Consider the following 27,447-nt stretch of genomic DNA (forward strand, 5'->3'; position numbering starts at 1 on the left):
CTTCGTTTGTGCTAGTTATGACTCCAACCAGTGGAGAGTTTTCCCCCATTTCCCATTGACTCCAGTTTTGTTAGGGCTCCTTGATACCACACGCGGTCAAGTGCTGTCTTGAAGTCAAGGGCAGTCACTCTCACTTCACCTTGGGAGTTCAGCTCTCCTGTCCATGTTTGAACAGAGGCTGTAATGAGGTCAGGAGCTCAGTGGCCCTGGCAGAACCCAAACTGGGTGTCAGTGAGCAGATTATTGCTAAGCATGTGCTGCCTGATGGCACTGTTGATGACCCCTTCCATTACTTTACTGATAATTGAGAGTAGACTGATGGGACGGTAATTGGCTGGGTTGGATTTGCCCTGCTTTTTGTGTACAGGACATTTCAGGGAATTTTCTACATAGAACACTACTGGAACAGCTTGGCTAGGGGTGCAGCAAGTTCTGGAGCACAAGTCTTCAATACTATCCCTAGAATGTTGTCAGGGCCCATTGCCTTTGCAGTATCCACTGCCTTCAGCTGTTTCTTGATATCAAGCAGAGTGAATCGAATTGGCATCTGTAATGCTGGGGATCTCCGGAAGAGGCCAAGATGGATCATCCACTCGGCACTTCTAGCTGGAGATTGTAGTAAATGCTTCAGCCTTATCTTTTGCCCTGATGTGCTGGGCTCCTCCATCATTGAGAATGGGGATACTTCTGGAGTCTCTTCCTCCAGTGAGTTATTTAATTGTCCACCGCCATTCATGACTGGAGGTGGCAGGACTGCAGAGCTTAGATCTGATCCATTGGTTGTGGAATCACTTAACCCTGTCTATCACTTGTTGTTTATGCTGTTTGGCATGCCAGTAGTCCTGTGTTGTAGCTTCAGCAAGCTGACACCTCGTTTTTAGGTATGCCTGGTGCTGCTCCTGGCATGCCCTCCTGCACTCTTCATCGAACCAGGGTAGATGCCCTGTCTTGATGGTAATGATAAAGTGGGGGATAAGCCGGGCCATGAGATTACAGATTGTGTTTGAATACAATTCTGCTGCTGCTGATGGCCCACTGCGCCTCTTGGATGTCCAGTCTTGAATTGCTACTTCTGTTTGAAATCTATCCTATTTAGCACGGTGGTACCGCCACACAACACGATAGAGGGTATTCTCAATGTGAAGGCAGGACATTGTCTCCACAACGACTGTGTGGTGGTCACTCCTATTGATACTGTCATAGACAAATGCATCTGCGGCAGGCAGGTTAGTGAGGATGAGGTCAAGTATATTTTTCCCTCTTGTTGATTCCCTCACCACCTGCCACAGACCCAGTCTAAAAGAAAAAGTAGGGCCAATTAGGGATAAAGAAAGGGACTCGCATGTGGAGGCTGGAGAAATAGCAGAGGTATTAAATGAGTTTAGGGACCCTTCCTCTTCCTGACATATCTTGATGACCTACACTGTGGTGTTCAGGGCATCATTTCAAAATTTGCAGATGATACGAAGATTGGAACATTGTCACCTGTAATTAGGATAGTCTTGAACTTCAAAAGAACATAGACATGTTGATGGATCAAGCAGGCAAGTGGCTGATGACGTTCAACGCAGAGAAGTGTGAGGTGATTCATTTTGGCAGAAGGAATATGGAGAGACAGTATAAAGTAAAGGGAGAAACTCTAAAGGAGGTGCAGTATGTATATACACATAGGTCATTGAAGTTGGCAGGTCATGTTGAGAGAACAGTTAATAAAGCATATAGTATCTTAGGCTTTATTAATAGGGGCATTGAGTGCAAGGAAATTACATAAGACACTAGTTAGGCCTCACCTGGAATAAGGTGTCCAGTTCTGGTCGCCATGCTTGAGAAAGGATGTGCTGGCATTGGAGACAGTATAGAGATTCACAAGAATGATTCTAGGATAAAGAACTGTAGCTATGAGGATAGATTGGAGAGGTTGGGGCTGTTTTCCTGGGAAAAAGAAGGCTTAGAGGAGACTTGATAGAGGTATTCAAGATCCTGAGGGGCATGGACAAGGTAAATATAAGAAACTGCTCCCACTGAAGAGAGAATCAAGAACTAGAGGGCACAGATTCAAAATAATTGACAAAAGGAGTAAGAGTGATGTGAGGAAAAAAATTTCACCCAGAGGGTGGTTGGAATCTGGACCAAACTCCCTTAGTGGGTAGTGGAGGCAGGTTTGATTGAAGTATTCAAAATGAAATTGGATTGCTATCTGAAAAGAAAGAATCTGCAAGCTTATGAAGATAAGGCTGGGGAGTGGGAATAGGTAGAATGCTCTTTCAGCGAGCTAGTGCAGACTCAATGGGCTGAATGGCCTCCTTCTGCACTGTAAAGATTCTGTGATTCTATAATTTTTAAACAACATCTGTCCTAATTTATATATCAAAAAATGCCACACAAAACGGAAAACAGTCATGATAACGATACAACAGCTTTGTAACAAATTCCAACCCAATGTAGTGAGAACTCCCCAAATACAATAAAACAATTTTGCTTGTCAGAGCCTCAAAAGACATCAGAAGATATTAAACCAAAACAAAAGATACAAGCTGATCAATCAGTATCTGGAAAGCTGAGAGTCAATTTAATATTTTGAACGGGGGTTCTTCCTCATTTCAGATTTTCATCTTCCTAACATTCAACCTCAAATGTTATGATCACCTTTGTTTGTGGTTATACACTGCTGCCTGTTTGAGATCAGTAGCTACAGACCACAATTACACTACTACACTGCAACCTACCTCCAGCCCTGAGTCAGGAGAGATCTCTGCAAATGCTTACTAACAATGCATTGACAGAGCACCATTTCCAACCAACGTATTTTGAGTATTGTGAGAGCAGAGTTAGAAATGTCCACAGTTGAATTGTTAATGAACAAGGGAGCAATTTCAAGTGTTCCCCCACTACCACTGTAACTCTGGCAGAAGATCAACAATACTCCAGAGAAATGGCACAGACAACCATTTTTAGTCATTTAGGGCTATTTCCCTGGGGGTTCTCTTGACCTACCACCAAAGTTTCAGCAGAAGATCATGAGAACCACTGCAGAAATTCTAGGCAAAGGTACTGCTTATGTTTATAATGTAATAAGGAGGCCTTACAGAGTTCATGAACACTTTATAAATCTGCTTAATACGCATTGGAATTAAACTCCATTTGATGTCATGCCCAAATGATGTGAGATGGCACCTCCAAAGTGTCTCACTCCAAGGTTATCCTGCCAATTTTTGCCTTGCTGTGAGGTGTAACTTACTTTGCAACAACACAAAAGGGGCAATGCCACTGCAACTGAATGTCCTCAGAAAATCTATTTCTCCCCTGAACATTTTAATTTTCTGATAAGCCTTAAGAGGAATAAATAAGAATTAAAATACTCCAGTTGCCTGCTGATATGTTAAATGAGTCCATGCAGGACTAAAACCATTAGTTCTGATGGTGAAATATCAATTCATACTTTGCAGTCCTGAATCAATCAAGTATCTTCAAGCGAGTGAAAGTTTTCACAGATTTTTTTTAAATGTCTCCACAGCTCAACAGTTCCTTGAGGCTGTCTTGCAGCTGATTTATTTATACTCTAAAAGCACAGCTTGGGTATTTCTGGAGGCTGGAGTCTATTGGTCTAAGGAGAGTTCATTGCCATAAAAAGAAAGCTGTGTTTTGCTGACCCCATCACACAAAGCAATTTATACCGCTTGCTTTTGAAAACTGTCTGTGGCTTACCAGTCTTCACCTCAACTCTCCAGACCCACTACCCTCTGTACGTCTTCTTTGTCCCAGGTGAGCTTTAGTTTTGATTTTTCAAAACTTTTTGTTTCTATTTTCGTAATTTTTTTTGCTATATGTTAACATTTTCAACCTGCTGTCCTCACATTTTACAATTGCAAACTCACATCTTTTATTCAACTGTTTATCAAAAGTATTTGAAGTTTAATTGTGACTAATTGTGTATGAAATAAAGCAAAGTTGTTTCTGTGCCATGACTTAATATTTTTCAGTTTATATATATTAAATGTTTGGTGCATTAATTATTTTTTCAAATGTTTTAAAATAATCAGTTATATGAGATTATTTCCAATTAGGCATATTACTGTTTTTAAAATCTTTACTTAGAATGATTGGTTTTAAAGAATGTTGACTATTCAAATATTCTCACAATAAATATATAACACTTTCAACAGTTATTGACATTTCTCCTCACTGGCGAGTAGTTTTCATTAGTAGAAGCAGGGGCATAAACTTGTGGAGATGTTCTCTGGCTTTTGCAAAGAGAAGGCTTGGTTTTCTTGGTATTGGACACTGGTTTTAGGCTGTGTGAGATTGAGAAATGACTGACATTAAGGAGCCCATTGACAGGCACCTGCTCCCCTTAGTGCTTTGACCAAATTTAGAAACACTTTCTCAAATTAATTTCTAAATGCCACCCATTCTTCAGGATATAGTTTCTGCACAGCTCATCTTTCCCTCTTGGGTCTGATTTTGAAAACTGTTACAAGTCATCAATACTTTGACATTGAGAATTTTATTTCCCCATCCCCACATTGATTATTTGAGTAGCACAGGCAATTCCACTAACAGCATCTTTGCAAACACATTATAGTCGAGGATATTTGCTTTGAACATTACCCATAAAATAGTTATTTTAAGTTAAATGATTACATTGGTAATTCAATTGTTCTTTATTAACAGGTCATAAAACACAACTATCAAAATGGGAGAGTGAGTATTACCTGTCATTTTTAAATAATTTATGTTGGTTTGTTCTGTTTCTGGTATAATGGGAATATAATTGGCAAATTAACTTCAATATAGAAAAGTGTGATGCAATGCATTTTGATATGAAGAATAAAGAGGCCACATGCTGCTTGGATAAGGCTGAGATTTTAATATCCATCAGCTTACATTGAGTTAAAACCTTTTAAGGGTCTGAATGGTGTAGAGAAGCAAAGGGATCTAGGGATTACAGATACACAAATTTATAAATGTAGTAGCATATGTTAAGAAGGCCATAAAAAAGCAAGCCATGCACCTGGATTCATTCTTCAAGGGATAGGATTGGAAAGCAGAGAAGTTAAGTTAAACTTGTATTGAACTGTAGTTAGGGTAACTCAGACTATTGTGCAATGTTCTGGTCTCCATATTATAAAAAGGATATGAAGATATTGGAGATGGTGCAAAAAAGATTCACAGGGATGAGGCCAGAACTGAGAAGACATACTTATCAGGAAAGATTGAATTGGCTAGGGTGTTTTTCTCTGGAAAAGAGAAGACTGAGGGGATGACCTGGTCGAGGCCTTTAAGATAATGAAAAGGTTTGATAGAGAACACTTGTGATGTTGACCAAACTAGGGGTCACAAATATAAGATAATTATTCATAATTCCAATAAGAAATTCAGGAGTAAGTCCTTTACGAAAAGGGTGGTAAAAATGCAGAACACGCTACTGAGGTGAGTAATGGGAAGCTAAGTAAGCACATGAGGGAGAAAGGAATAGAAGGATAGGCTGATAAAGCTAGATAAAGTGGGGTTGGAGGAAACTCATGTGCAGCATAAACAATTTGGACCAAATGGTCTGTTTCTGTGTTGCAGGGCCTGTATAACTCTATATAATCTCTAGCTATAGTTATGCATTTCTAGTACCTTCTAACTTTGTGTTAATAAGCAATGACGTTTGGAGAATGGGAAAGTTGTTTGGATTCTAATAAATTATTCTTTTCCTTTACAGTGATGAGGTATGGTGTTGGGTGCTAATGCCAGGGTAAAGTCTATGTGACTGCATGTGCTAGAATGAATGTAATCGTATTCATAATTTAAAGATCACATTCACTGTGCAGCCCAAACTATTTCACAATGGTGCTCTGTGTTCTAATATAGCATCAATCGTGCTGCCATTAAGATATCTGAAGAACCTAATGCTAACTGTGTGAAATGTTCCTGCATGTTCCCATGCAAAGCAATTTTCCCCCATTGTGGTAAAGTACATTAGTGAGCATGTGAAATGATTGTGCTTTTTGCACTTGACTAATGAGAACAATTATGGATAATATTCTTCCAAACCTGGGCTACATAATGCACAGATAAAGTTATGTTAGTTTGCCACTGGAGATGGAAATGATAAGTGCAATTGGGGGTGACGAATTACAAGTAACACATCTTAGGGTGTACAATAGCAAAATACAACAGATACTGAAAATCTAAATTAATAACAGAAAATGCTGGAAACACTCAGGAGGACTGGCAGCATCTGTGGAGGGAGAAACATTTCAGGTTGGAGATCTTTCATCAGATTTGCTTTTATGCACATCCGAAATGAAGGACTGCCAATGACTATTGGTTGCAACTTTGCCAGAATGTTTGGATGCCAGGGAACTTAGGGAATGCTAGGGCATGCATGAAGAGATTAAAAAGGTAATAGGCCCATCAGCAAAGAGAACATTTCAATTCAAAACAAAAGCTGGGGAGGTCATCAACATATGCAATGAATAGTTGGAGAGATGGGTGGAACATTACTTGAGTTGTACTCCAGGGAAAACACCATCAGCGAGGAGGACTTAGACACCATAGACAGCCTGTCTGCCATGACAGAGCTGTATACCAAATCCACAGTAGAGGAACTTAGCAAGGTGATTAATTCATTTGCCATTGGCAAAGCTCCATTTGATGATGCTATACTGCCTGAACTATTCAAGCACGGGAAACCGTGTACTCCTGCAGCATCTCATAAACTTCTCTATCTCTGCCGGAGGGAGGGGGCAGTGCCCAGGGCATGTTGATGTAAAGATTGTGACCCTGTACAAGAACAAGGATAACTGCAGGGATTCCAGTATCTTTTGGGGCAGGTCCCTGCTCAGCATCATGGGAAAAGCATTTACCTCCTGTTGCCCTTGTCAGACTGCAGATCTCAGTGAATACATCTATCCTGAATCCCATCAGCAAAGACTCATTACTAAGTCAATGACATCTGCCCTGATTCAACCACATTCATTGGATGGATGATAGCCATACACCCAAAGACCTTCTGAATGCTGAACTGTCCACTGGGTCACAATGTCCATATCTCCACTACAAGAACGCTTATAAGCAAGATATGAAGATGGCAGACATTGACACTAACAACTGGAAGACAGTCGCTGACGGCTGTGACCTCTGGAGGCTGACTGCTTGGAAGGACATTGGAAGCGTGGGGCTCCTGAGTCGCACCAGGTGATGCTTAACACAGAGTTGACCACCAAGGCGCAAACCATAGCCTCACAAGATGCAAGATTGCCACGACTTATAGATAAATATAAATTAGACTTAAGTGATAGATTCACTATTTATGAAATTATTGCCCTGCAACCATTTCTGAGTGTCTATTATTTCCTGAATTGTTTACATGACTCTTCAGAAGATCTTTCCTCCATTTTGAGACTATATTTTCTGAAATTCTTTCATATTATTAATGTAAGCTATTATCTGTGACAAGGAGCAACAGTCAGACAAACCAATACACTTTTTAAATTTAACCTGAGGATGTGGGTGTAACTGCCAAAGCCAACATTTACTGTCCATCTCTAACTGCCTTTAGTGAATCAGTTTTTATGACAACAGTTTTGTGGATACTTTTATTGATATCAGCTCTTTGTTCCATTGTTTTTAACTGAATTTATATTGTCATGAAGAAATTTGAAATCAAGTCAATTTAATCATGTGAACAACCAAATTGAATTGACTAAAAGTGCTTCAGCTGCTCTACTGGTGGCAGAACACAACATCTACATAGACTAATCAAAATTCCACTGCCAATAAGACAATCAATTAAGTCACAAGAATATATGTCGGCCCAATTTTTTAATGGAAAACGATTAATGAAATGACAAGGTTCATAGTGTTGCTCATCAACAAAGAGCAGGCTTCAGAACGGGACCATCAGGATCCAACACTATGTGGGAAACAGTCACCCAGGCCAAGTTTTTCCCCCAATTAGCCAATTAGTGGACAGGCTCACCATCCAATTAAGGATAGCAGGCAGGCTCTCAAAACTGGAGGCCCAATTGGAGGCCCTCTAGCATTAAAAAGACAGCAGGTTGCCTTGTCAGGTGAGTAGAAAGAGAGTGCCTCTCTCCAATATCTTTACATTTAAAATAAATAAAAAGCCTTTAGCAGCCAGACCAGCATTGAGTAGGGGGAGCATTTCCACAAAGAGGCCTGCGACTGCAGCTGAAGCCACGTGGCAGGGAAGGTCTCTAAGTCTTCTTGTCGTGCAATCCCTCCCATCCCCTTCCCCCACCCTTCCACCCACTATTCTGCTGCCAGGAGGCTGCCTTCAGGCAGCCACGCTATTCCCTGACTCCTCAAGGAACTTGTGGAATTTTCCATTCAGCCTTCGACAATGGCCTTAATAGACTTTTAAGAAGCTGAATTGGCTACCTGCTGCTTGCTGGTGGGTAGCTCTGCCACCAACTCACTTACCTACACCATCCCCTTCCCCCACCACCCCAATTTCCCCACCCGCCCACGCCACCCTGCCTCTGGGAAAATGGCCCAGGAGTAGGATGGTGCTGGGAATCTGGCACAATGGCCATGAGCATGAATTTATGCACTCACCCACCTCCATTCCTGCTCCCATCAGGACCGAAATATTCAGTCCAAAGTTGGGGTAAAAATACAGAAGATGAAATAGGTCAAGTGGTTGGGTGACACCAAGACTGGGTTTCCAATTGGGTGATTGGAGAAAATTTTTTGTTGGAATTTAATTCTGAGATGAATAGATGAACCAGAAATTATTGTACACTAACAGCATGTTCTTTTGCCCTGCCAGCCATTTGAATTAATCTGCTTTCAATTTACATTCCAATCCTTCTTCCTTTTCTCTATTCCTGGATCATTACAGAAAAAACACAAGATGACATCTTCTCGCAGGATGCATCTGAAGGTAACTTTTCAGCCTATCATGCTATTTCTTTATACTGATAGTCATGTACAATACCTTCATAATTCCCCATTGAACTAATTGCTTAATCATGCTTGCATTTCAGAGTCTTCTGCTCTCTCTTGCCAAAACTGCAATTGAGAAAGAAGAAGCAGACCGGATAAAGCTGAAGGAGAAGTATATGGAAGAACATTGCGGGGACCTGCAAACTTCTGGACTTTCAGTTGCAGATTTACAGGTTATTTCAACATCATTTTCTGAAAAAGCAATCCATTTTTCTCTTTGTTCTGAAAGACTCACAGCTTATAGAACTGAACAATCTGAGACTGAGGAGCAAGGATCAAGGTACATTGGCCCGGGCAACATAGCAGGAGAGTTTAACTAGCTTTGACAGTAATCTGTGCTGCCACTGTGAAAATAGGAAATACGGCTTCACTTACCAATAATGACACCTGAATACAGACCTAAAGCCATGATTTGCTAAATAAATGTATTTTATGAGGGCGGCTTTCCCGTATACCCTTGAAACCTTGTTTCCTTTCACAACCAAATGACCTGAATTGTAAAATTTAATACAATAATTTACATATCACAACCATCAGTAATTTTGTTTTTTCATATTTTCCCCTTTATAATTTATGTCTCATTGTAGCCACTGGCTCCATGCCTCAAGTGGGAAAGCAGGCCTCTTCCTAAGGGTTTCACTCTCTGTTCCATTCTACGGGTGGACCATAGGAAACTGCTGCTTTATGGCCGTAAACAGGCATTTTATCCATTTCTTTTAGTGGGACAATCTTGGGAAAACAGTCTTGAGAATGTAATTAAACCAAAACATTCATTTTGAATTTTTTTTAACTTTCTGCTTTTGTAATTTCACTGAGAATTTAGTACAAACAGTGTTCCTGGCCCACTTCTAAAGCTACAGTGACACCACAACAATACTTCTGAAGAAATTGTGGCCCAATGAATAAACTTGCACAATGATTCACCTCCTTCATTTTGACATCTTGTAGACTCTTCAGGCTCACCAATGCTGCTTGGCAGTGGAAGGCAGATAGGACTTAACCGTCAGTCAATTATTTCTTCCCTGTGGGCAATACTGTTCCATCCAATGCAACTCGCAGCAGGTCCTCTAGTCACTTCCAGTAAGAATGTGGGTGTGATTTATACTGCACTACAGTTTCAGAATAAAAAGAAGGACTCACTGCCATCATAATCTTGAAGTTTCTCACTATCTGTTTCAACAGGAATTATGCAAAAAAATTCATTCAAAGATAGATGTCGTTGATGAGGAAAGATATGACATGGAATCCAAAGTTACTAAGAGCACCAAAGAGGTAATGGTCACCTTTATAAGTATCCTCTATGAAGAACCTCACCATATTTTTTTAAAAGAAGCATTTTAGAATGATACAAAGCACTAATACAATAAGAAGTCCTTCTAAGCACCTTAATTATATAAAAGATTCTTAACCTTTAAACCTGCACCCATCTTATTGTATCAAATGAAATGTTGTAAAGCAGAATGAAAGGAGACAAGAAAATCAACCAATGGATGACAATCTCAATGTGCTCGCTCTGTGGGCCTGAAATTAGCCAATGCCAATTGTGCAAAATGGATGTATAAGGAATCAGCAGATCACTTCACACTGCACTCAATTTTATTTTCCATTGAAGTCACTGCTGAATCACTATCCTGTTTAGAACTACTGACATTAATCAATTAACCACCTAAATCTTTTTAACTGTTCATTACATGAGAAAGAGTGAAATGAAAAGCAGTCATTCAGCCCTTTATGTTCACTTCCTTCGTAAGACAATGGACGATCTACTCAATCATGGATATAATCCCATCCACTTAATCTGCATAAATACTTGTTGATCCCCCAAAGGTAATTAAGTAAAACACAATATTCATCTATCCCCACATCTCTACCATAAACTTTCCACTCAAGCGCTTCTCATTCCTCTTCCTGCAATGGATCTTACAACATGTGAACCAACGGTATGGTTTTTTCTCTCATTGTACCTGAGGAATTCTCAGTTCCCAGAGCAGCAAAGAGGAAGTGAGTGTAGTGGCCCACTGCATTAGATAGCCACTTCCACAATGCTTCCCTACATTTTCCAGGGCTTCCTTGGATTTTCATAAGTGGGCTTCCATGTGTAATAGGTGCAAATCCAATGAATGAATGTAAATGAGGCAGCAGAAGGCATTCCCAACTTCACTCATGGGGCACCTAATCGGATGGGCTCTCCAAGAGCTCTGGTAATGGGTGTGCAGCAAAACTCTGCAAACTAGAGGGCCCATGTGGGAGCGGTGTTGGAAGCATCCTGAAAAAGGCATCTTAAATATTCTCTGGATGATCTCCAACAGCGATGAAAATACTCAAGAATCTAGAACTAGAGGGCACAATTTAAAACCAAGGGCTCTCCATTTAAGATGGGGGTGAGCAGGAGTTTCTTCTCTCAGGGGGTCATCAGCCTTTGGAGTTCTCTCCCCACACAGTGGAGTCTGGGTCATTGAATAAACTTACGTTTGAGCGAGACAGATTTGACAAGGGAGTCAAGAGTTATGCCTGGGGTGCGGCGGTGGGGGTACCAGGCAAAATAGTGGAGTTAAGGCCATAGTCAGACTAGCAATGATCATTGAATGATGGAAGAAGTTCGATGGCCCAAACAGTCTACTCCTGCTCCTATTTCTTATGATCTCAAATTCCAGCAACCAAGAACATAACTGCAAATGTTTCAGGCCTACAGCTTCACTCTTCTGCTGCTCCTCAATCCCGGTGTGAGGATCTACCTGGGCATCCCCATACCCAGAGGCCATCATACCATGTAAATGCTCAGGTCCAGGGATAGGGTCTTTCCTCACAGGCACAGCGCACCTTTGGCATTCAGCGCCAGTTAGTTGTCCAGCAGAAGCTGGGAGAAACTGGAATCTCTGCTGTTCCGAGTAGCAATTCACCATCTTTATTTCAACCTATCTCTCTCATATTTAATATTGCTCCCACTAAGATATTTAGTTACTTTCTAAATTAATTAATGAATTAATGTCAAATGTTTTTGTTGTTGCAATTTTGCATCTATTATATTAATAATTCATAAGTCTTTTATAACAAATCAATTGTAATTTTCAAATTTAAATGTACAAAATAAGTTTCATTAATATAGGCTTAAGACCAGTTTCTAAGTACCAAGTAAATATTCCAGAAAGATTATGTCATCACAGATCATGTACATCGTTGAATAGTCTCCCAGGATTGAATTCTGAGCATCCCGACGTCATCCTGCACTTGCACGATATTTCGCTTGGCGGGCATGCACAAAATTCGGAAGCATGCCCGCCGACAATTAAGAGGGCAATTAAACCCAATAACGGTGCAATTGTCTGCTATTTTTTGTAGCCCGTCCAACCCTACGGTTGGCAGATGGGCGATTTGGCCAGGCGGCCTTTACATTTTTCATGAAACCTCATCCAAGGGTGAGATGAGGTTTCCGTTATGAAATAAAATAAAAATAAAAATCTGTGGGCAGCGATTTTATCATGTATATTTTTAGATGCCTGGTTGTGATGCTTGGACATTTTTTTTCTGCTTTTTAAAACTTTATTGGAACATTTTTGGGTCTGCAGCTCCCTGAGACACCTCTCTGCCCTCAGGAAGCTTTCTCTTAGCGCTCGCCCGTGCCTGTGTTGATGTCATTTTCCACCCTTCTCCCGCCCCCAGCACAGCAGCACTGAACTTTTTAGCACACGCTTCACGCTGGCTGGCCATTAATTGGTCAGCCAGCGTGAAATCGCGATTGGGGGCTAATCAGACACAAAGAGAAATTATGTGGCTCAGCCTCATTTTTAAAAAATGCTTTTGTGCTTTTTGAAACATTTGTACCTTCCTATGCCTCCTATAGTACCCCTGCTAGGAAAACAGGTATGTACCTCATCTTTAAATCTTCACCAACAGTCCTCTGAAATTACCGAAAAATACCCTGGGTGACCACTCATTTGGTATCTATGGGAAATTTATGGCCTTAGCTCTGCATCTTTTCCCAACAGTACAGCTGTGCTCCGAATATTGCCATGCTTCAAAGTGCTGTGCTGCCACACAAATGATAATCATAGTGCATATGACGAGGGACTATGCAACTTTGTTGGTAGAGATTAAACTGAAAACATATTTGGTGACCCATGTGAAATTCGGGAGCATATTTAATTTCTGAAGAATCAAACTCAAATCTGTATAGTGAAGGCCATGGGCTGAGGCTTTTACTTACTCAGAACCCATTCACCTACACAATGTTAAAATTGAACCCATCCATGCCTTCATGGGCACCCCCTCTCCATGGCTTTAACTAAAAAGTTGCATTATGTTGTAGTACTTTCCATTACTTTACAATAGGTTGAGATTTGATTAGTACTATTGTCAATAATTTATGTTGTCACCGTACAAACACCATACAAATCATATGCATTTCTTCAGTATTAGAAAATATAGTGGCATCAAAATTAGTCTGGGCCTGAACAAAGAGGCCTGAGTTGTACCTCCAGAGGTAGCTTGGCCCACGTGAAAAATTGGGGAACTGATTATAGCAGGTAATGGAGGGGTTGCGGGCGCATCACACGGATTGTGGAGTTGGGGGTAGCACTCGGCTTGTCCTCATTTCATGGAAAGGAATATTGGAATAGAAAATTAAAATGAGCTTTTAGTTGACAGCCACCTAGGACACTGGAGAATTCTGAGTAGGGCAGGCCCTGCAAGTAAGCACCAAATTTTGTAGAGGGGTCCTTTAACAGGTCTTAGGCCCACCATTACAATAGTCCAATCCTATTTTAGGCAGCTACCTGGAGGCCTTCCCACTGCTAAATTGGTATGGTTTACTTCTATTTTACACTCAATAAGCACAACACATTCCAATTTCTACACTATGGAACATAGAATACTCATTTGGAGCTATGAATTTAAGACAAATGGTGTCAAGCTTGTCCCAGTGAAGTAGAGCATTGAAGCACAGAGACGAACACTTTTGGTATTTACACTTACCTCACTTTTTAATGTGCCTTGTTATCATGGTAATCACTTCTACAAAGAAACATAGATAACTAATATATTACAATGGTGTAGCTAAACGTCCACAATTACTATTGCTCACTGCAATAGTTTCAAGTAATCTTGTCAAACATATTATACCAATAATTTTCTTGCAATGCATAATAGATTCTTGTTCATTATCCATAACTCAGCATTCTCTTGATGAACATCAATGAGGTTCTGTAATGAATAAATAGAAAGCTAAGAGTTATCAATGGAAAAAAAAAACAATTAATAGGTTGCATTTTCTCTTAGCAGAACATAACAACAATCTCAATTTCATACAGGAAGATTCTTGGTGTGAGCTAGCATGAAATTAAGCTTATTGTATCTTCTTGATGATCTTTGAAGGGTTAGAGACTTTAAGGGTCCATTGAAGGCAGATATTGCACTTGGATCTCTCATAGGTATCATGCTTATGGGAGATAAATGCACAACTAATACAGGTAAAAATAAGGGTAAGGTTCCACAGTGCTACAATGATTTTTTGTTTGTAAAATAAAAATTTAAGATGAAGTAAACCAGGAAGTAGTACAGGTAATTAGATCATGTTAACCTTGGGTTGTAGACTGTGGGAGAATTATAGGAACAGGAATAGACCATGCAGCCCCTTGTACCTAGCCCGCCATTCAATTTCATCATAATTGATCTATATCTGTATCTTAACTCTACTTACCAGTCTTGGTAATACCTTCGCCAACCAAAAATCTATCATTTCCGGTTTTGAAATTATCAGTTGACCTAGCTTTAACAGCTTTTTGGGAGACAGTTCTAGATTCCCACTACTCACTGTATAAAGCATTTTTTGACATCATCCCTTAAAGGCCTAGCTCTGAATTTAAGTGAATGCTCCTTTGTTCTGGATGCCCACAACAGAGAAAATATTTTTTTCTCTAGCTATCCTATCACCTTATACATTTTAAATTAGTTCACCCTTTAATCTCCTATATTCAAGGGAATAAAACCTACCAACCTGTCCTAAAATTTAACCCTTTTAGGCCTGGTATACTTTTGCTGAGTCCATGCTGCATCCACTCAATAGTGAATATGCCCTTCCTGAGGTACAATGCCTTTATCTGAATGCAATACTCCAGGTGGGGTGTCATCAGAACTCTGTACAACTGTAACATAACTTCCAGTGATTGTATTCCAAACTTCTTGAGGTAAGGGCAAACATTCCATTAGCTTTCTTAATTAGAAACTTATAAATTTCCTCTAGCTTTTTGTGATTTCTGTACTTGGACCCCTAAATCTCACCGTTAATGCACGGTGCTAACTTCTCGCTATTTAGAAAACATTGTGATCTATCTTTCTTAGGTCTCACACTATCTCACATTGAACTTCACCTGCCAGTTTTGTCCACTCATTTAATCTATCACTTCCCCATTCAATTTACTGTTCCTATCTGCACTAGTCATTATGCCACCTAACTTAATATTGTCAGCAGAGTAAACGTGAAGCAATAAGTTACAGCAGAATGCATGAGGGATTGCAGGAAGGGTGGGTGGCAGTAGGCCCTGTGGCAGCACCAGCAACATTGCTGAGCACCATGTTAAAGGAAGAGGGCCCAGTGGTCAAGCCCTCACCTTTGCTCAATGCTCCTCATCTTTTCAATAAGGTACCAAAGCTTTTATGACATTTTCTAGAAGACCTTCAGGACTTTTCCGCTCCCTTTAATTGCTCCAATAGTGATAAACTGTTTGGCACTGGTGGGAATTCCATCAGGAATTCACCTTGCATAAATAAGCAGCCCCCAGTCAGGAAAAAGATTGAGGTTGGGATAGCGGGTGTAGGACCCAATCCAACTCTCTTTCAGGAGGAGTAGGAGATTGTAGGTCGATTTTCGCACAGTGACAATGCAGGAATTCAGAAGATTGTCAAACATTGTGTATTTGGAACAAAAACAGAAATACCTGGAAAAACTCAGCAGGTCTGGCAGCATCAGCGGAGAAGGGCACAGTTGACGTTTCGAGTCCTCATGACCCTTCAACAGAATCTTGTGTATTTGGAGCCTACAGCTTATTTTGACTCATTTCATGTTTACAACAACTCATAGTTATGTATTAATGTAATGAAACGTCCCAAGGCACTTCACAAGAGCATTATAAAATAAAGTATGACAGTGAGCCACATGAAGAGATAATAGACCAGATGACCAAAAGCTGGCTGCAGAACTAGGTTTTAAGGAGTGTCTTAAAGAAGGAAAGCCAGGTTGACATTTAGGGAAAGGAATTCCAGAGCTTGGGGCCTATATAAATGTTGATGCTTAACTCCATCAATGTTACAGATTGATGACCTGAACGTGAAAGTCTTTGACCTGAAAGGCAAGTTCAAGAGGCCACCACTAAAGAGAGTCCGTATGTCTGCTGATGCCATGCTACGCGCTCTACTGGGCTCCAAACACAAAGTGTCCATGGACTTAAGAGCTAACCTGAAGCAGGTGAAGAAAGAGGACACTGAGAAGGAGAAGGTAAGGCAACAACCCCGAAAACTGTGGCTGAGACTTTAGTTCTGCCTCTGAAAACTTGTACCTCTGCACTGGCCACTTGAAGACAAGTGTTTGAAGCAAACTTTCCTCAGCCTGACTGAGGTATTACAGCTGTTAATTTAAAGTATTTAACTTTACTTGGGTTGAAATGTCAGATCACAGAGATACACGCTCATCAATTCACAAACAATATATTTTATGGGTAGCGTACCTCCCTCATCCCTTTAAGTTAAATATTTATTTCCCTAATGGGTTCCTTCTTTTAGAATCCCTCACCTTTCCTGACCACTTATTGTTTGAGGCCTACACTGAGACCACACAAACGTTCCAGGCAATGACCATCTTTAACAAACTTCAGCAAAGTGATGGAAGGGGTGGTCAGCAGTGCTATTAAGCAGCACTAAGCAATAACCTGCCCACTGATGCTCAGTTTGGGTTCCGTCAGGCTGTAATGACCTCATTACAGCCTTGGCCCAAACAGGAGCAAAAGAGCTGAACTCAAGATGTGAGGTGAGAGTGACTGCCCTTAGCATCAAGGCAGCATTTCACTGAGAATGCAACAAGGAGCCCTAGCAAAACTGAAGTCAATGGTAATTAGGGGGAGAACTTTCCACTGGTTGGAGTCTTGCCAAGCACAAAGGAAGATGATCGTGAAATATTAGATGTGAAATATTAGATACAATAAGCATAATGAGAGAGGAAGCACTGGAGGGACTGACATCCTTGAAGGTGGATAAATCAACAGGGCCAGATGGATTGTATCCCAGGGATTGAATGAAGCCAGGGAGGAAATAATAGATAACAAAACAAAAACAGAATTACCTGGAAAAACTCAGCAGGTCTGGCAGCATCGGCGGAGAAGAAAAGAGTTGACGTTTCGAGTCCTCAAGACCCTTCAACAGAACTAGGCGAATCCCAGGAAGGGGTGAAATATAAGCTGGTTTAAGGTGGTGGGGGGGTGGGGTTGGGTGGGGGGAGAGAAGTGGAGGGGGGTGGTGTGGTTGTAGGCAAAAGCAGTGATAGAAGCAGATCATGAAAAGATGTCACAGACAGCAGAACAAAAGAACACATAGGTGTCGAAGTTGGTGATATTATCTAAACGAATGTGCTAATTAAGAATGGATGGTAGGGCGCTCAAGGTATAGGTCTAGTGGGGGTCGGGGGAGCATAAAAGATTTAAAAATATTTTAAAATAATGGAAATAGGTGGAAAAAAGAAAAATCTATTTAATTTATTGGAACAAAACAAAAGGAAGGGGGAAGAAACAGAAAGGGGGTGGGGATGGAGGGGGGAGTTCAAGACCTAAAGTTGTTGAATTCAATATTCAGTCCGGAAGGCTGTAAAGTGCCTAGTCGGAAGATGAGGCGTTGTTCCTCCCGTTTGCGTTGGGCTTCACTGGAACAATGCAGCAAGCCAAGGACAGACATGTGGGCAAGAGAGCAGGGTGGAGTGTTGAAATGGCAAGCGACAGGGAGGTTTGGGTCATTCTTGCAGACAGACTGCAGGTGTTCTGCAAAGCAGTCGCCCAGTTTACGTTTGGTCTCTCCAATGTAGAGGAGACCGCATTAGGAGCAACGAGTGCAGTAGACTAAGTTGGGGGAAATGCAAGTGAAATGTTGCTTCACTTGAAAGGAGCGTTTGGGCCCTTGGACGGTGAGGAGAGTGGAAGTGAAGGAGCAGGTGTTACATCTTTTACGTGGGCATGGGGTGGTGCCATAGGTGGGGGTTGGGGAGTAGGGGGTGATGGAGGAGAGGACCAGGGTGTCCCAGAGGGAATGATCCCTATGGAATGCCGACAGTGGGGGTGAAGGGAAGATGTGTTTGGTAGTGGCATCATGCTGGAAATGGCGGAGGATGATCCTTTGAATGCGGAGGCTGGTAGGGTGATAGGTGAGGACAAGGGGGACCCTATCATGTTTCTGGGAGGGAGGAGAAGGCGTGAGGGCGGATGCGCGGGAGATGGGCCGGACACGGTTGAGGGACCTGTCAACGACCGTGGGTGGAAAACCTCGGTTAAGGAAGAAGGAGGACATGTCAGAGGAACTGTTTTTGAAGGTAGCATCATCGGAACAGATGCGACGGAGGCGAAGGAACTGAGAGAATGGGATGGAGTCCTTACAGGAAGCGGGGTGTGAGGAGCTGTAGTCGAGGTAGCTGTGGGAGTCGGTAGGCTTGTAATGGATATTCGTGGACAGTCTATCACCAGAGATTGAGACAGCAAGGTCAAGGAAGGGAAGGGAACCAGAGATGGACCACATGAAAATGATGGAGGGGTGGAGATTGGAAGCAAAATTAATAAATTTTTCCAAGTCCCGACGAGAGCACGAAGCAGCACCGAAGTAATCATCGATGTACCGGAGAAAGAGTTGTGGAAGGGTTCCGGAGTGGGACTGGAACAAGGAATGTTCCACATACCCCATAAAGAGACAGGCATAGCTGGGGCCCATGCGGGTACCCATAGGCACACCCAGTGTGAGAACAAGTTCAGCCAGACGGAGGAGAGTAGTGGTGGATGGGGATTGTTCGGGCCTCTGTTTGAGGAAGAAGCTAGGGGCCCTCAGACCATCCTGGTGGAGGATGGAGGTGTAGAGGGATTGGTTGTCCATGGTGAAGAGGAAGCGGTTGGGGCCAGGGAACTGGAAATTTTTGATGTGACGTAAGGTGTCAGAGGAATCACAGATGTAGGTGGGGAGGGACTGGACAAGGGGAGAGAGAAGGGAGTCAAGATAACGAGAAATGAGTTCTGTGGGGCAGGAGCAAGCTGACACGATCGGTCTACCGGGACAGTTCTGTTTGTGGATTTTGGGTAGGAGGTAGAAGCAGGCCGTCCGAGGTTGGGCGACTATCAGGTTGGAAGCTGTGGGAGGAAGATCCCCTCTACGTGATGTGGTCTCCTCTACATTGGAGAGACCAAACGTAAACTGGGCGACCGCTTTGCAGAACACCTGCAGTCTGTCCGCAAGAATGACCCAAACCTCCCTGTCGCTTGCCATTTCACCACTCCACCCTGCTCTCTTGCCCACATGTCTGTCCTTGGCTTGCTGCATTGTTCCAGTGAAGCCCAACGCAAACTGGAGGAACAACACCTCATCTTCCTACTAGGCACTTTACAGCCTTCTGGACTAAGTATTGAATTCAACAACTTTAGGTCTTGAATTCCCCCCTCCATCCCACCCCCTTTCTGTTTCTTCCCCCTTCCTTTTGTTTTGTTCCAATAAATTATATAGATTTTTCTTTTTCCCACCTATTTCCATTATTTTAAAATATCTTTAAATCTTTTATGCTCTCCTGACCCCCACTAGACCTATACCTTGAGTGCCCTACCATCCATTCTTAATTAGCACATTCGTTTAGATAATATCACCAAATTCGACACCTAAGTGTTCTTTTGTTCTGCTGTCTGTGACATCTTTTCATGATCTGCTTCTATCACTGCTTTTGCCTACAACCACACCACCCCCCTCCACTTCTCTCCCCCCACCCAACCCCACCCCCCCACCACCTTAAACCAGCTTATATTTCACCCCTTCCTGGGATTCGCCTAGTTCTGTCGAAGGGTCATGAGGACTCGAAACGTCAACTCTTATCTTCTCCGCCGATGCTGCCAGACCTACTGAGTTTTTCCAGGTACTTCTGTTTTTGTTTTGGATTTCCAGCATCTGCAGTTTTTTGTCTTTTGTTTTTAGGAAATAATAGATGCTCTGAGGATCATTTTCCAATCCTCAATAGATACAGGCGAGGCCCCAGAGGGTTGGAAGTCTGCGAATGTTGTATCAATATTTAAAAAGGGTGTGATGGATAGGCCAGAAAATTATAGGCTGGTCAGCCTGACTTCAGGGATGGGCAATTTATTGGCTTCAATTCTGAGAGACAGGATAAACTGTCACTTTAGAAAGGCATGGGTTGATCAGGGACAGTCAGCATGGCTTTGTTAGGGGAAGATCGTGGCTTACTAACTTAATCAAATTTTTTGAGTAAGTAACAAGGAGGATTGATGAGGGTCATGCAGTGGATGTTGTCTACATGGATTTCAGTAAGATATTTGACAAGGTCCCACATGGCAGAATGGTTAGAAAAGTGAGATCCCATGGAATACAGAAGAAGGTGGAGAGTTGTATCTAAAATTGGCTCAGTGACATAAAACAAAGGGTAATGGTCGATGGATTTGCAAATGGAAACAGTTTCCAGTGGTGTTCCATAGGGCTCAGTGTTGGGACCCCTGCTGTTTGTTGTATATATTTATCATTTGGTCTTAAATGTGGGAGGCATGATTGGGAAATTTGCAGATACCACAAAAATTGGCCATATTGTTGATAATGACGAGGATAGCTGTCATCGCCAGAAAGATATCAATAATTTGGTTGAGTGGGCAGAAAAGTGGCAAATGGAATTCAATCCAGAAAAGTGTTAGGCAATGCTTTTGGGGAGGATAAACAAAGCAAGGGAATACTTAATAAATGGGAAGACATTGAGAGGAGTTGAGGAAGTGAGAGACCTTGGAGTGCATGTCCACAGGTCCCTGCAGGTGGCAGGACAGGTGGGTAAGGTGGTAAAGAAAGCATTTGGAATGTTTTCCCCTATTGGATGAGGTATTGGATACAAAAGCAGGGATGTAATGATGGAACTGTATAAAACGCTGGTTAGGCTGCGGCTGGAATTTTGTGTACAGTTCTGGTCATCACATTGCAGGAAGGACATAATTACTCTAGAGAAAGTACAGGGGAGATTTACAAGAATGTTGCCAGGACTGGAAACAGAGGAAGCTGAGGGGTGACCTAATTGAGCTATACAAAATGATGAGGGGCCTAGGGAGTGTAGACAGGAAAGACCTGTTGCCCCAGCTGAGGGGTCAATTACAAGGAGGCATAGGTTAAAGGTGATTGGTAGAAGGGTTAGAGGGGACATGTGGAAAAACTTTTTCACCCAGAGAGTGGCAGGTGTCTGGAATTCACTGCCTAAATTGGTGATTGAGGCTAAAATGCTCAACTCATTTAAAAGGTACCTGGATCCACATCTGAAGTGCTGTAACCTGCAAAGCTATGGGCCAAGTGCTGGAAAGTGGGATTAAAATGTGCGGCTAGTTTCTTTTTTCTATCTTTGGCTGGTGCAGATATGATGGGCTGAATGTCCTCTTTCTACACTGTAGCTTTTCTATGGTTTCTATGCTTCTATCACGGCAGGGACAGAATTTTCCGTTTGTTGTGCAGGGGGGTGGGACCCGAATACCGAAGCATAAAATGATGCACGGTGATGTCAGGTGAGCCTCCCGACATCACTGCCATCGCGATATTTCGGTGGGCGGGTGCACGATGATCTCCGTTGCATGCCTGCCATTAATTAACGGGCCAATTAAGGCCCTTGAGGTTCCAATTGATGGGGATTTTGCATCGTCCGTGTGATCTTCGGCTCATCGCACGGGCACAATGGGCAGGCGGGTAGTAAAAATTTGGATAAATCTCATCTACGAGTGGGAGAAGAGGGCACTGTGGGGTAGCGATTCTACAGATTTAAAACTTATTGTACAAAAGTTACTGAAACTTGCCTATGTGAGTTGGAAAAGTTCAAAACACATACCAACTGGACTCAAAGCCTTCAGGTCAGCACTTTGCATTGCGAATTTGTTTTGGGAACTGTAGGTTTCAAGAAGCCTCCCTGAACCTGGGAATGGGAGGTGATCTCTCCATTGGAGGCTCCTCCCCTGAGGAGGAAGGAAGGGCTAGAAGGGAGAGGAGGCCAGGAGTGCACATCCATCCTCCAGGGGAGCCACCTTTGGGAGGACAGGTGCAGGCACAAGGGGCGCAGGGCCAAGAGGTATTCCAAGGTGGAAGGGGCTGCAGAAGACGCCACTATCCTGCTGCCAGGGTATACAGGTGGCAAAGCAGCTACCTCAATATGTCTGAGGGGCAGTGCCGAAGGAGGCTCTGTCTGTCAAGGGAGACAATCAACTCTATCTGTCAGATCTTTGGGTCTGAGATCTCAGCTAACTGTGTGGCTGGACACTATATGCCAGTGGCTCTAAAGGTCACAGCAGCCCTCAACTTCTATGCGTCCAGCTCTTTCCAAGGGTCAGTGGGTGATCTTTGTGGTGTCTCCCAATCAGCCGTCCACAGTTGTGTCAAGCAGGTCACAAAGGCTCTGTTCAGGTGTGCATTGACCTTCATCCACTGCTGCTAGGATGAGGCTAGCTAGGCATAGGGAGCCAGAGGCTTCACAGCCGTTGCTGGCTTCCCCCGTGTCCAGGGTGCTATAGACTGCACACATGTGGCCATCAAGGTGCCAGCAGGTGAGCCTGGTGCCCTCGTCAACAGGAAGGGCTTCCACTCCTTGAACGTACAGATACTGTGTGATCACAGGATGCTGATTTTACAAATCTGCAAGGTACACAGCTCCCACAACGCCTACATCCTCAGACACTCCCAGGTGCTGGGTCTCTTTAGTGCTCTAGCCCAGCTGGATGGATGGCTGCTGGGTGACAAGGGCTATCCAGCTGCCTCTCCGCCATCCAAGAACAGAAGCTGAGCAGCGATAAATAGGAGACATGCCTCCACAAGGGCTGTGGTGGAAAGAGCCATCGGTCTTCTCAAAATGCACTTCTGATGCCTGGACCGTTCCGGGGGCATACTCCAGTGGCCTCCAGATCGAGTGTCACTGATAGTGGTTGCTGCTGCGCTCTTCACAATCTTGTGCTGGAAAGGGGGGACATTGTGGACAAAGAAGATGTAGACGGAATGGCTGCAGCTGAACACGATGAGTCCAGCAGTGAGTCCGAGGATGAGCATGCACAGGGAAATGCTGAGGGGGCATTCGCTGACCTGGGCATACTCCAGGGAGGCAGGGACACCTGGGATGCGCTAATCCAAGGAACCTTCAGCTAGCACAGCACATATAGATCTCCAACACAAGCCTGGACTGCAGCTTCCATACTGGAGACATTGGCGCCAAATCTGTCAGGATAGGAGCACTGACGATGGGCCCAATCAATAAATGTCAATGACACACAAATCACTCATAACATCTCAGGAATCCATCCAACAGCCCAAGCAAAGAGGCACCCCATCCTTGTTGACGATCTTAATTTAATTCTTTCACAAAAGTATTTTAGTGCAACACAAATAAAATGGTGTCGCACTACCAACACAATAAGAAGGAACTCATAGGGAGGCCAGCAAAAAACCACTGATGATGAACCCGTGGTGTGCCTAAGCTGTTTTAATTTTACATTTGCGGGTGCCAAGTCTTTGTAGTGCCCCCTCGCTGGCACTGGAATCTGAGACAGCCTGCTCTCTCTCCTGTCCTGTTGGCCTCGATGACCTTGGTGGACATCCCCTGGCCCGAGGAGCCTGTGCTGTCCCCACCTGGGGGAGAGCTGCCAGCTCCACAGCTGGCATCTCCCCAGTTGTCGCAGCCTCATTGGGTGCCACAGTCACTGGCAGAGGGATGGAAGAGCTGCTGCCCTCATCTGGAGCACCCTGAGAGGAGCCCACAGAGACGGCAGGCAGCTGCTCTGCCAACGTGAAGTCCGTTCGGCCGTCCCTGCTCACCATAGATGGATGGGGACCAAAATGGGAGAACTGGTGCCCAAACTACAGCCCACACGGGCACTGACCACCTGAGGTCAATGCCGTCGTGAGGGATTGCAGGTCTGAGCATAGCCCCAGGAACCCTGATCCTGTCCCTGGAGCTGCATCTCCATGAGAGTCGCCACTGTCTTCATGGAGGAAGCTTGGCACTCATGCATGAGGCTCAATGCATTGGCTACAGTCTGCGTAGACTCCTGCAACACTGACACCAAGCCAAGCAGAGCCTCATGTATCTACACCAGATGGTCCCACACATCCGGCTGCATCTCATGAGTTGGCTGCGTCATGGGAGACTCCAGAGGCTCATCATCAGCCACCGACTGCTCATGTACCTGGGCGCTGCAGCCCTCCGACTGCTGGTGCCATGGGCACACCCTGTCTCCGCCAGCAAAATCCAAGAAGGTGCCCTCGCTGCTGTGCCCCGGGACACTAGCCGAAGATCTGATGCCCAACGAGGTGCCAGTATCTGCCTGGCAGAGATGGTGTGATGCTGGTGATGTTGACACTTCATGGTCCTCAGGTGTCAGACCTTGTTACTCTGGGCCCCGGCCCTGCGCTGCTGATGCTGAAAGGAAGAGTAAGGAAATTCAATCATTTAGCGTGTGGACAATGTCAATGTACGTGCCTGTCCACAGAATCATCCTGCACTCATCATTCCACACACAATGGGCAAGCTATGTTGGTAACGTCACTCACTCAACAATCAGCACTGCCAATGCTTTTGGGAGACTGCTGGTGACATGAGTGCTGACCATACATACCTGCCCGTGGAACCCCAGCCTCTCAGCTCCGGTGCACCTGGGTGCATGGCACCTCTCCAGGTCAAGGGCCTCCTGCAGGAAGCTGCTAAGTAGCACTACCTGGGCTGGCCCACCACCAGTCCTCACCCACTCAGCAGTGTTGTGAGAATTCTTCTCCTGGAAATGAGAAAAGAGCATTGATAAGTGATACTTGTACCATGAATCTCCTCGCGGCCGGCCCACTCCAAGCCCAGTTGGCCATTGCGGGGATCTAATGAATCCTTACCCCACTGCTGCCGAACACTCACACAAATATGCCAGGTGTGTCCTTCCTGTCACCTCCACCACCCCCCCTTGGTCACATGCTGCCTTCATCACACTTGGGAGCACACAGTTTAACCTGCCTTAGTGAGGAAGCACAATGACATGGAGTGCAGAGGGCAGCAGGTCTATCTGTTCCAGACCACCTTGAAGATCCCCTCCCACCATGTCATCACCCTGACTTCGACATGTCCTGGAGTTCGAGCACTGTGCCTGGGTGCAGATCCTCCAGGTTGCCCCCACCACAGTCATGTGGGTCTCAGTCCACTACATGCTGTGGGTGCAGAACCCATTTCATCACCACCCTCTCAGGCTGACCAACGCATAGGGAATATCTGGTGGCCCACCCAGCTAAGGACACATGCCGTCACTGACTCATTGCATTCAGGCCAGTCAGACATGGGTGGGGTGCCAGTGGGGGGAAAAGCTTACATGATGGGTGAAGTGAAAGATGTCAACATGATACTCACCCTCCCTGTGTGCAGCAGGTCATTGAAGCACTTGCGGCACTGGGTCCATGAGCACTGCACCACATCGTGGGAGCTCATGACCTCTGCTACCTCCACCCATGCACATTTGGTCAAGTAGGGCGCCCTCCCCCTCCTGTCCTGGGGGACGGACACCTCCTGCTGTGCTGCCAACTCCTCGAGGAGGGCAGCAAGGCACTCATCCGAAAATCTGGGCGAATACATGGACCACCCGCCCTAGACCAGACTAGAAGGCTCTAGATGTCAGCTATCAGCCTGTGTTGATTTAGTTGTTCTCAAATAGCTGCAGCAACAAGGTCATACAACAACAACAATGTATATTTATATAGCATCTTTAATATACAAGAATGTTAAAGCCACTTCACAAATCAATAAGAAAATAAAACACAGATGTTGAGGCCAAGAAGAAATTGGAATGAGTTTTAAGAATGACCTTAAAGAAGGAAAGGCAGAAAGATTTATGAAGGGAACTCCACTGCATTGAGCAATGGACAGAAAGGGGTACAAAAATCAGCCATCTCTGCAGTTTCTGGTAGCTATCTAGTGATCCCTGTTGGCAATTGCATAACCATAAGATCAAGAGAATAGGAATGCATAAAAGGAGTCTGAGGAATGGAGAAGCAAAACTTCAGTCTCCAGAATTAGTCTCAGTGGGAGTAATTTTAACTTTTGGCAGTAGCCTTTAAAAGGCCATACTGAATCACATACATCTTCCCCAATCTAAAATCAAAAATATGTATATAATGGGCAACCAATCTCATTTTGTCCATGTTACGCTCTTGACAAAAGTTGAAATTAACCTCAGAATTTCTGAGGCAGGGATAAAGAATAAAAGATCATCAGTTCCTATCCCTACTTAGTGCCTCATTCAGAGAAGTGCATTTATATGGACATCTAACAGGGCAGAACCAGGCTAGCTGGAATGCTCACACAGTGCTTGCCTTCACTGTTTTAGTTCACATTGAAGAATTCAAGTAAAAAGCTGGACCAGGGCCAGTGTTGTACCCCAGCATGAGTTAAATACTTTGTTGAGAGGAAGGGAAAAAACTGAAGTAAAAGATACACAGAATTAGATTTGTGATTCAATTGCTGTAAATACCAAGATGGTTGTGGGTGGGCAGTGGTGGGGGGGGCAGAATGTTACACCCCCTCCTATTCTGAATGTGCTGGCTTGTGCTTACGGTAAAATTCCAGCATCACTCAAGAGACTCACAGAGGCTCTCTTTCGTGATGTATGATGTATAGTGACTTTCAGTCAGTTAACTTAAGGGAACAACAATTCCAAGCCTAAGCAGGGATCACTGAATGGCTATTGGAGATGTAGAGGAGGCTGATGTTTCTTTTCTCCTTTCTGCTTTGGATGAAGTCAGCTCATCCAGCATAGGCAGAATGATTCCTGAGACCTGTGTAGCCTGCAGGTTTCAGTTTTGCGTGGACATTTAACATGTAAGTCAACCTGGAAACTGGGATTAAATGGGCATAATTGTTTATTTTTGTTTTGGAAAATCGACGCCAGACCTATTTGAGGGGAAAATAATTTTCATATACCTGTGAGTGGACCCATGTACTGTGATTTCATAGCAAGTGCATGTTCAGTGTTTCTGACAGACCCAGGGAAGGAGAAGTCAACCTACAACGTGCGTCATTGTTTTGCTAAACCTCATAACTAACCCTCACAAATTACTCTCCCCTGCAGGATCTACGTGATGTTGGAGACTGGCGTAAGAATATTGAGGAGAAGGCTGGAATGGAAGGCAGAAAGAAGATGTTTGAGGGTGCTGAATAAAATTTGTCATCATGAAACCAAATATTGTATTACATTTAATATTTGTAATAAAATATATGTAGGTCAA

At 43.7% G+C, this 27,447-nt stretch overlaps 1 protein-coding gene across 2 annotated transcripts; it reads left to right on the forward strand.

Moving 5' to 3' along the window:
- The first annotated feature begins 3,681 nt into the window (after window positions 1–3,681).
- On the forward strand, window positions 3,682–27,447 carry LOC121283265 (troponin I, fast skeletal muscle-like). Of its 2 annotated transcripts, XM_041197651.1 has the most exons (8): window positions 3,682–3,762; window positions 4,672–4,701; window positions 5,708–5,714; window positions 8,855–8,896; window positions 9,000–9,131; window positions 10,141–10,230; window positions 16,265–16,447; window positions 27,291–27,447. In XM_041197651.1, exons 2-8 carry the CDS (start codon window positions 4,694–4,696, stop codon window positions 27,378–27,380), a joined length of 552 nt encoding a protein of 183 aa, XP_041053585.1. In that variant the 5' UTR covers window positions 3,682–3,762; window positions 4,672–4,693; the 3' UTR covers window positions 27,381–27,447. The 2 variants fall into 2 exon arrangements, with proteins under 2 accessions (XP_041053585.1, XP_041053584.1); XM_041197650.1 differs by lacking the exons at window positions 3,682–3,762; window positions 4,672–4,701 and having other exon boundaries at window positions 5,708–5,740.

This window comes from Carcharodon carcharias, chromosome 10 (assembly GCF_017639515.1).
Source record: "Carcharodon carcharias isolate sCarCar2 chromosome 10, sCarCar2.pri, whole genome shotgun sequence".
NCBI classification, from domain to species: domain Eukaryota; kingdom Metazoa; phylum Chordata; class Chondrichthyes; order Lamniformes; family Lamnidae; genus Carcharodon; species Carcharodon carcharias.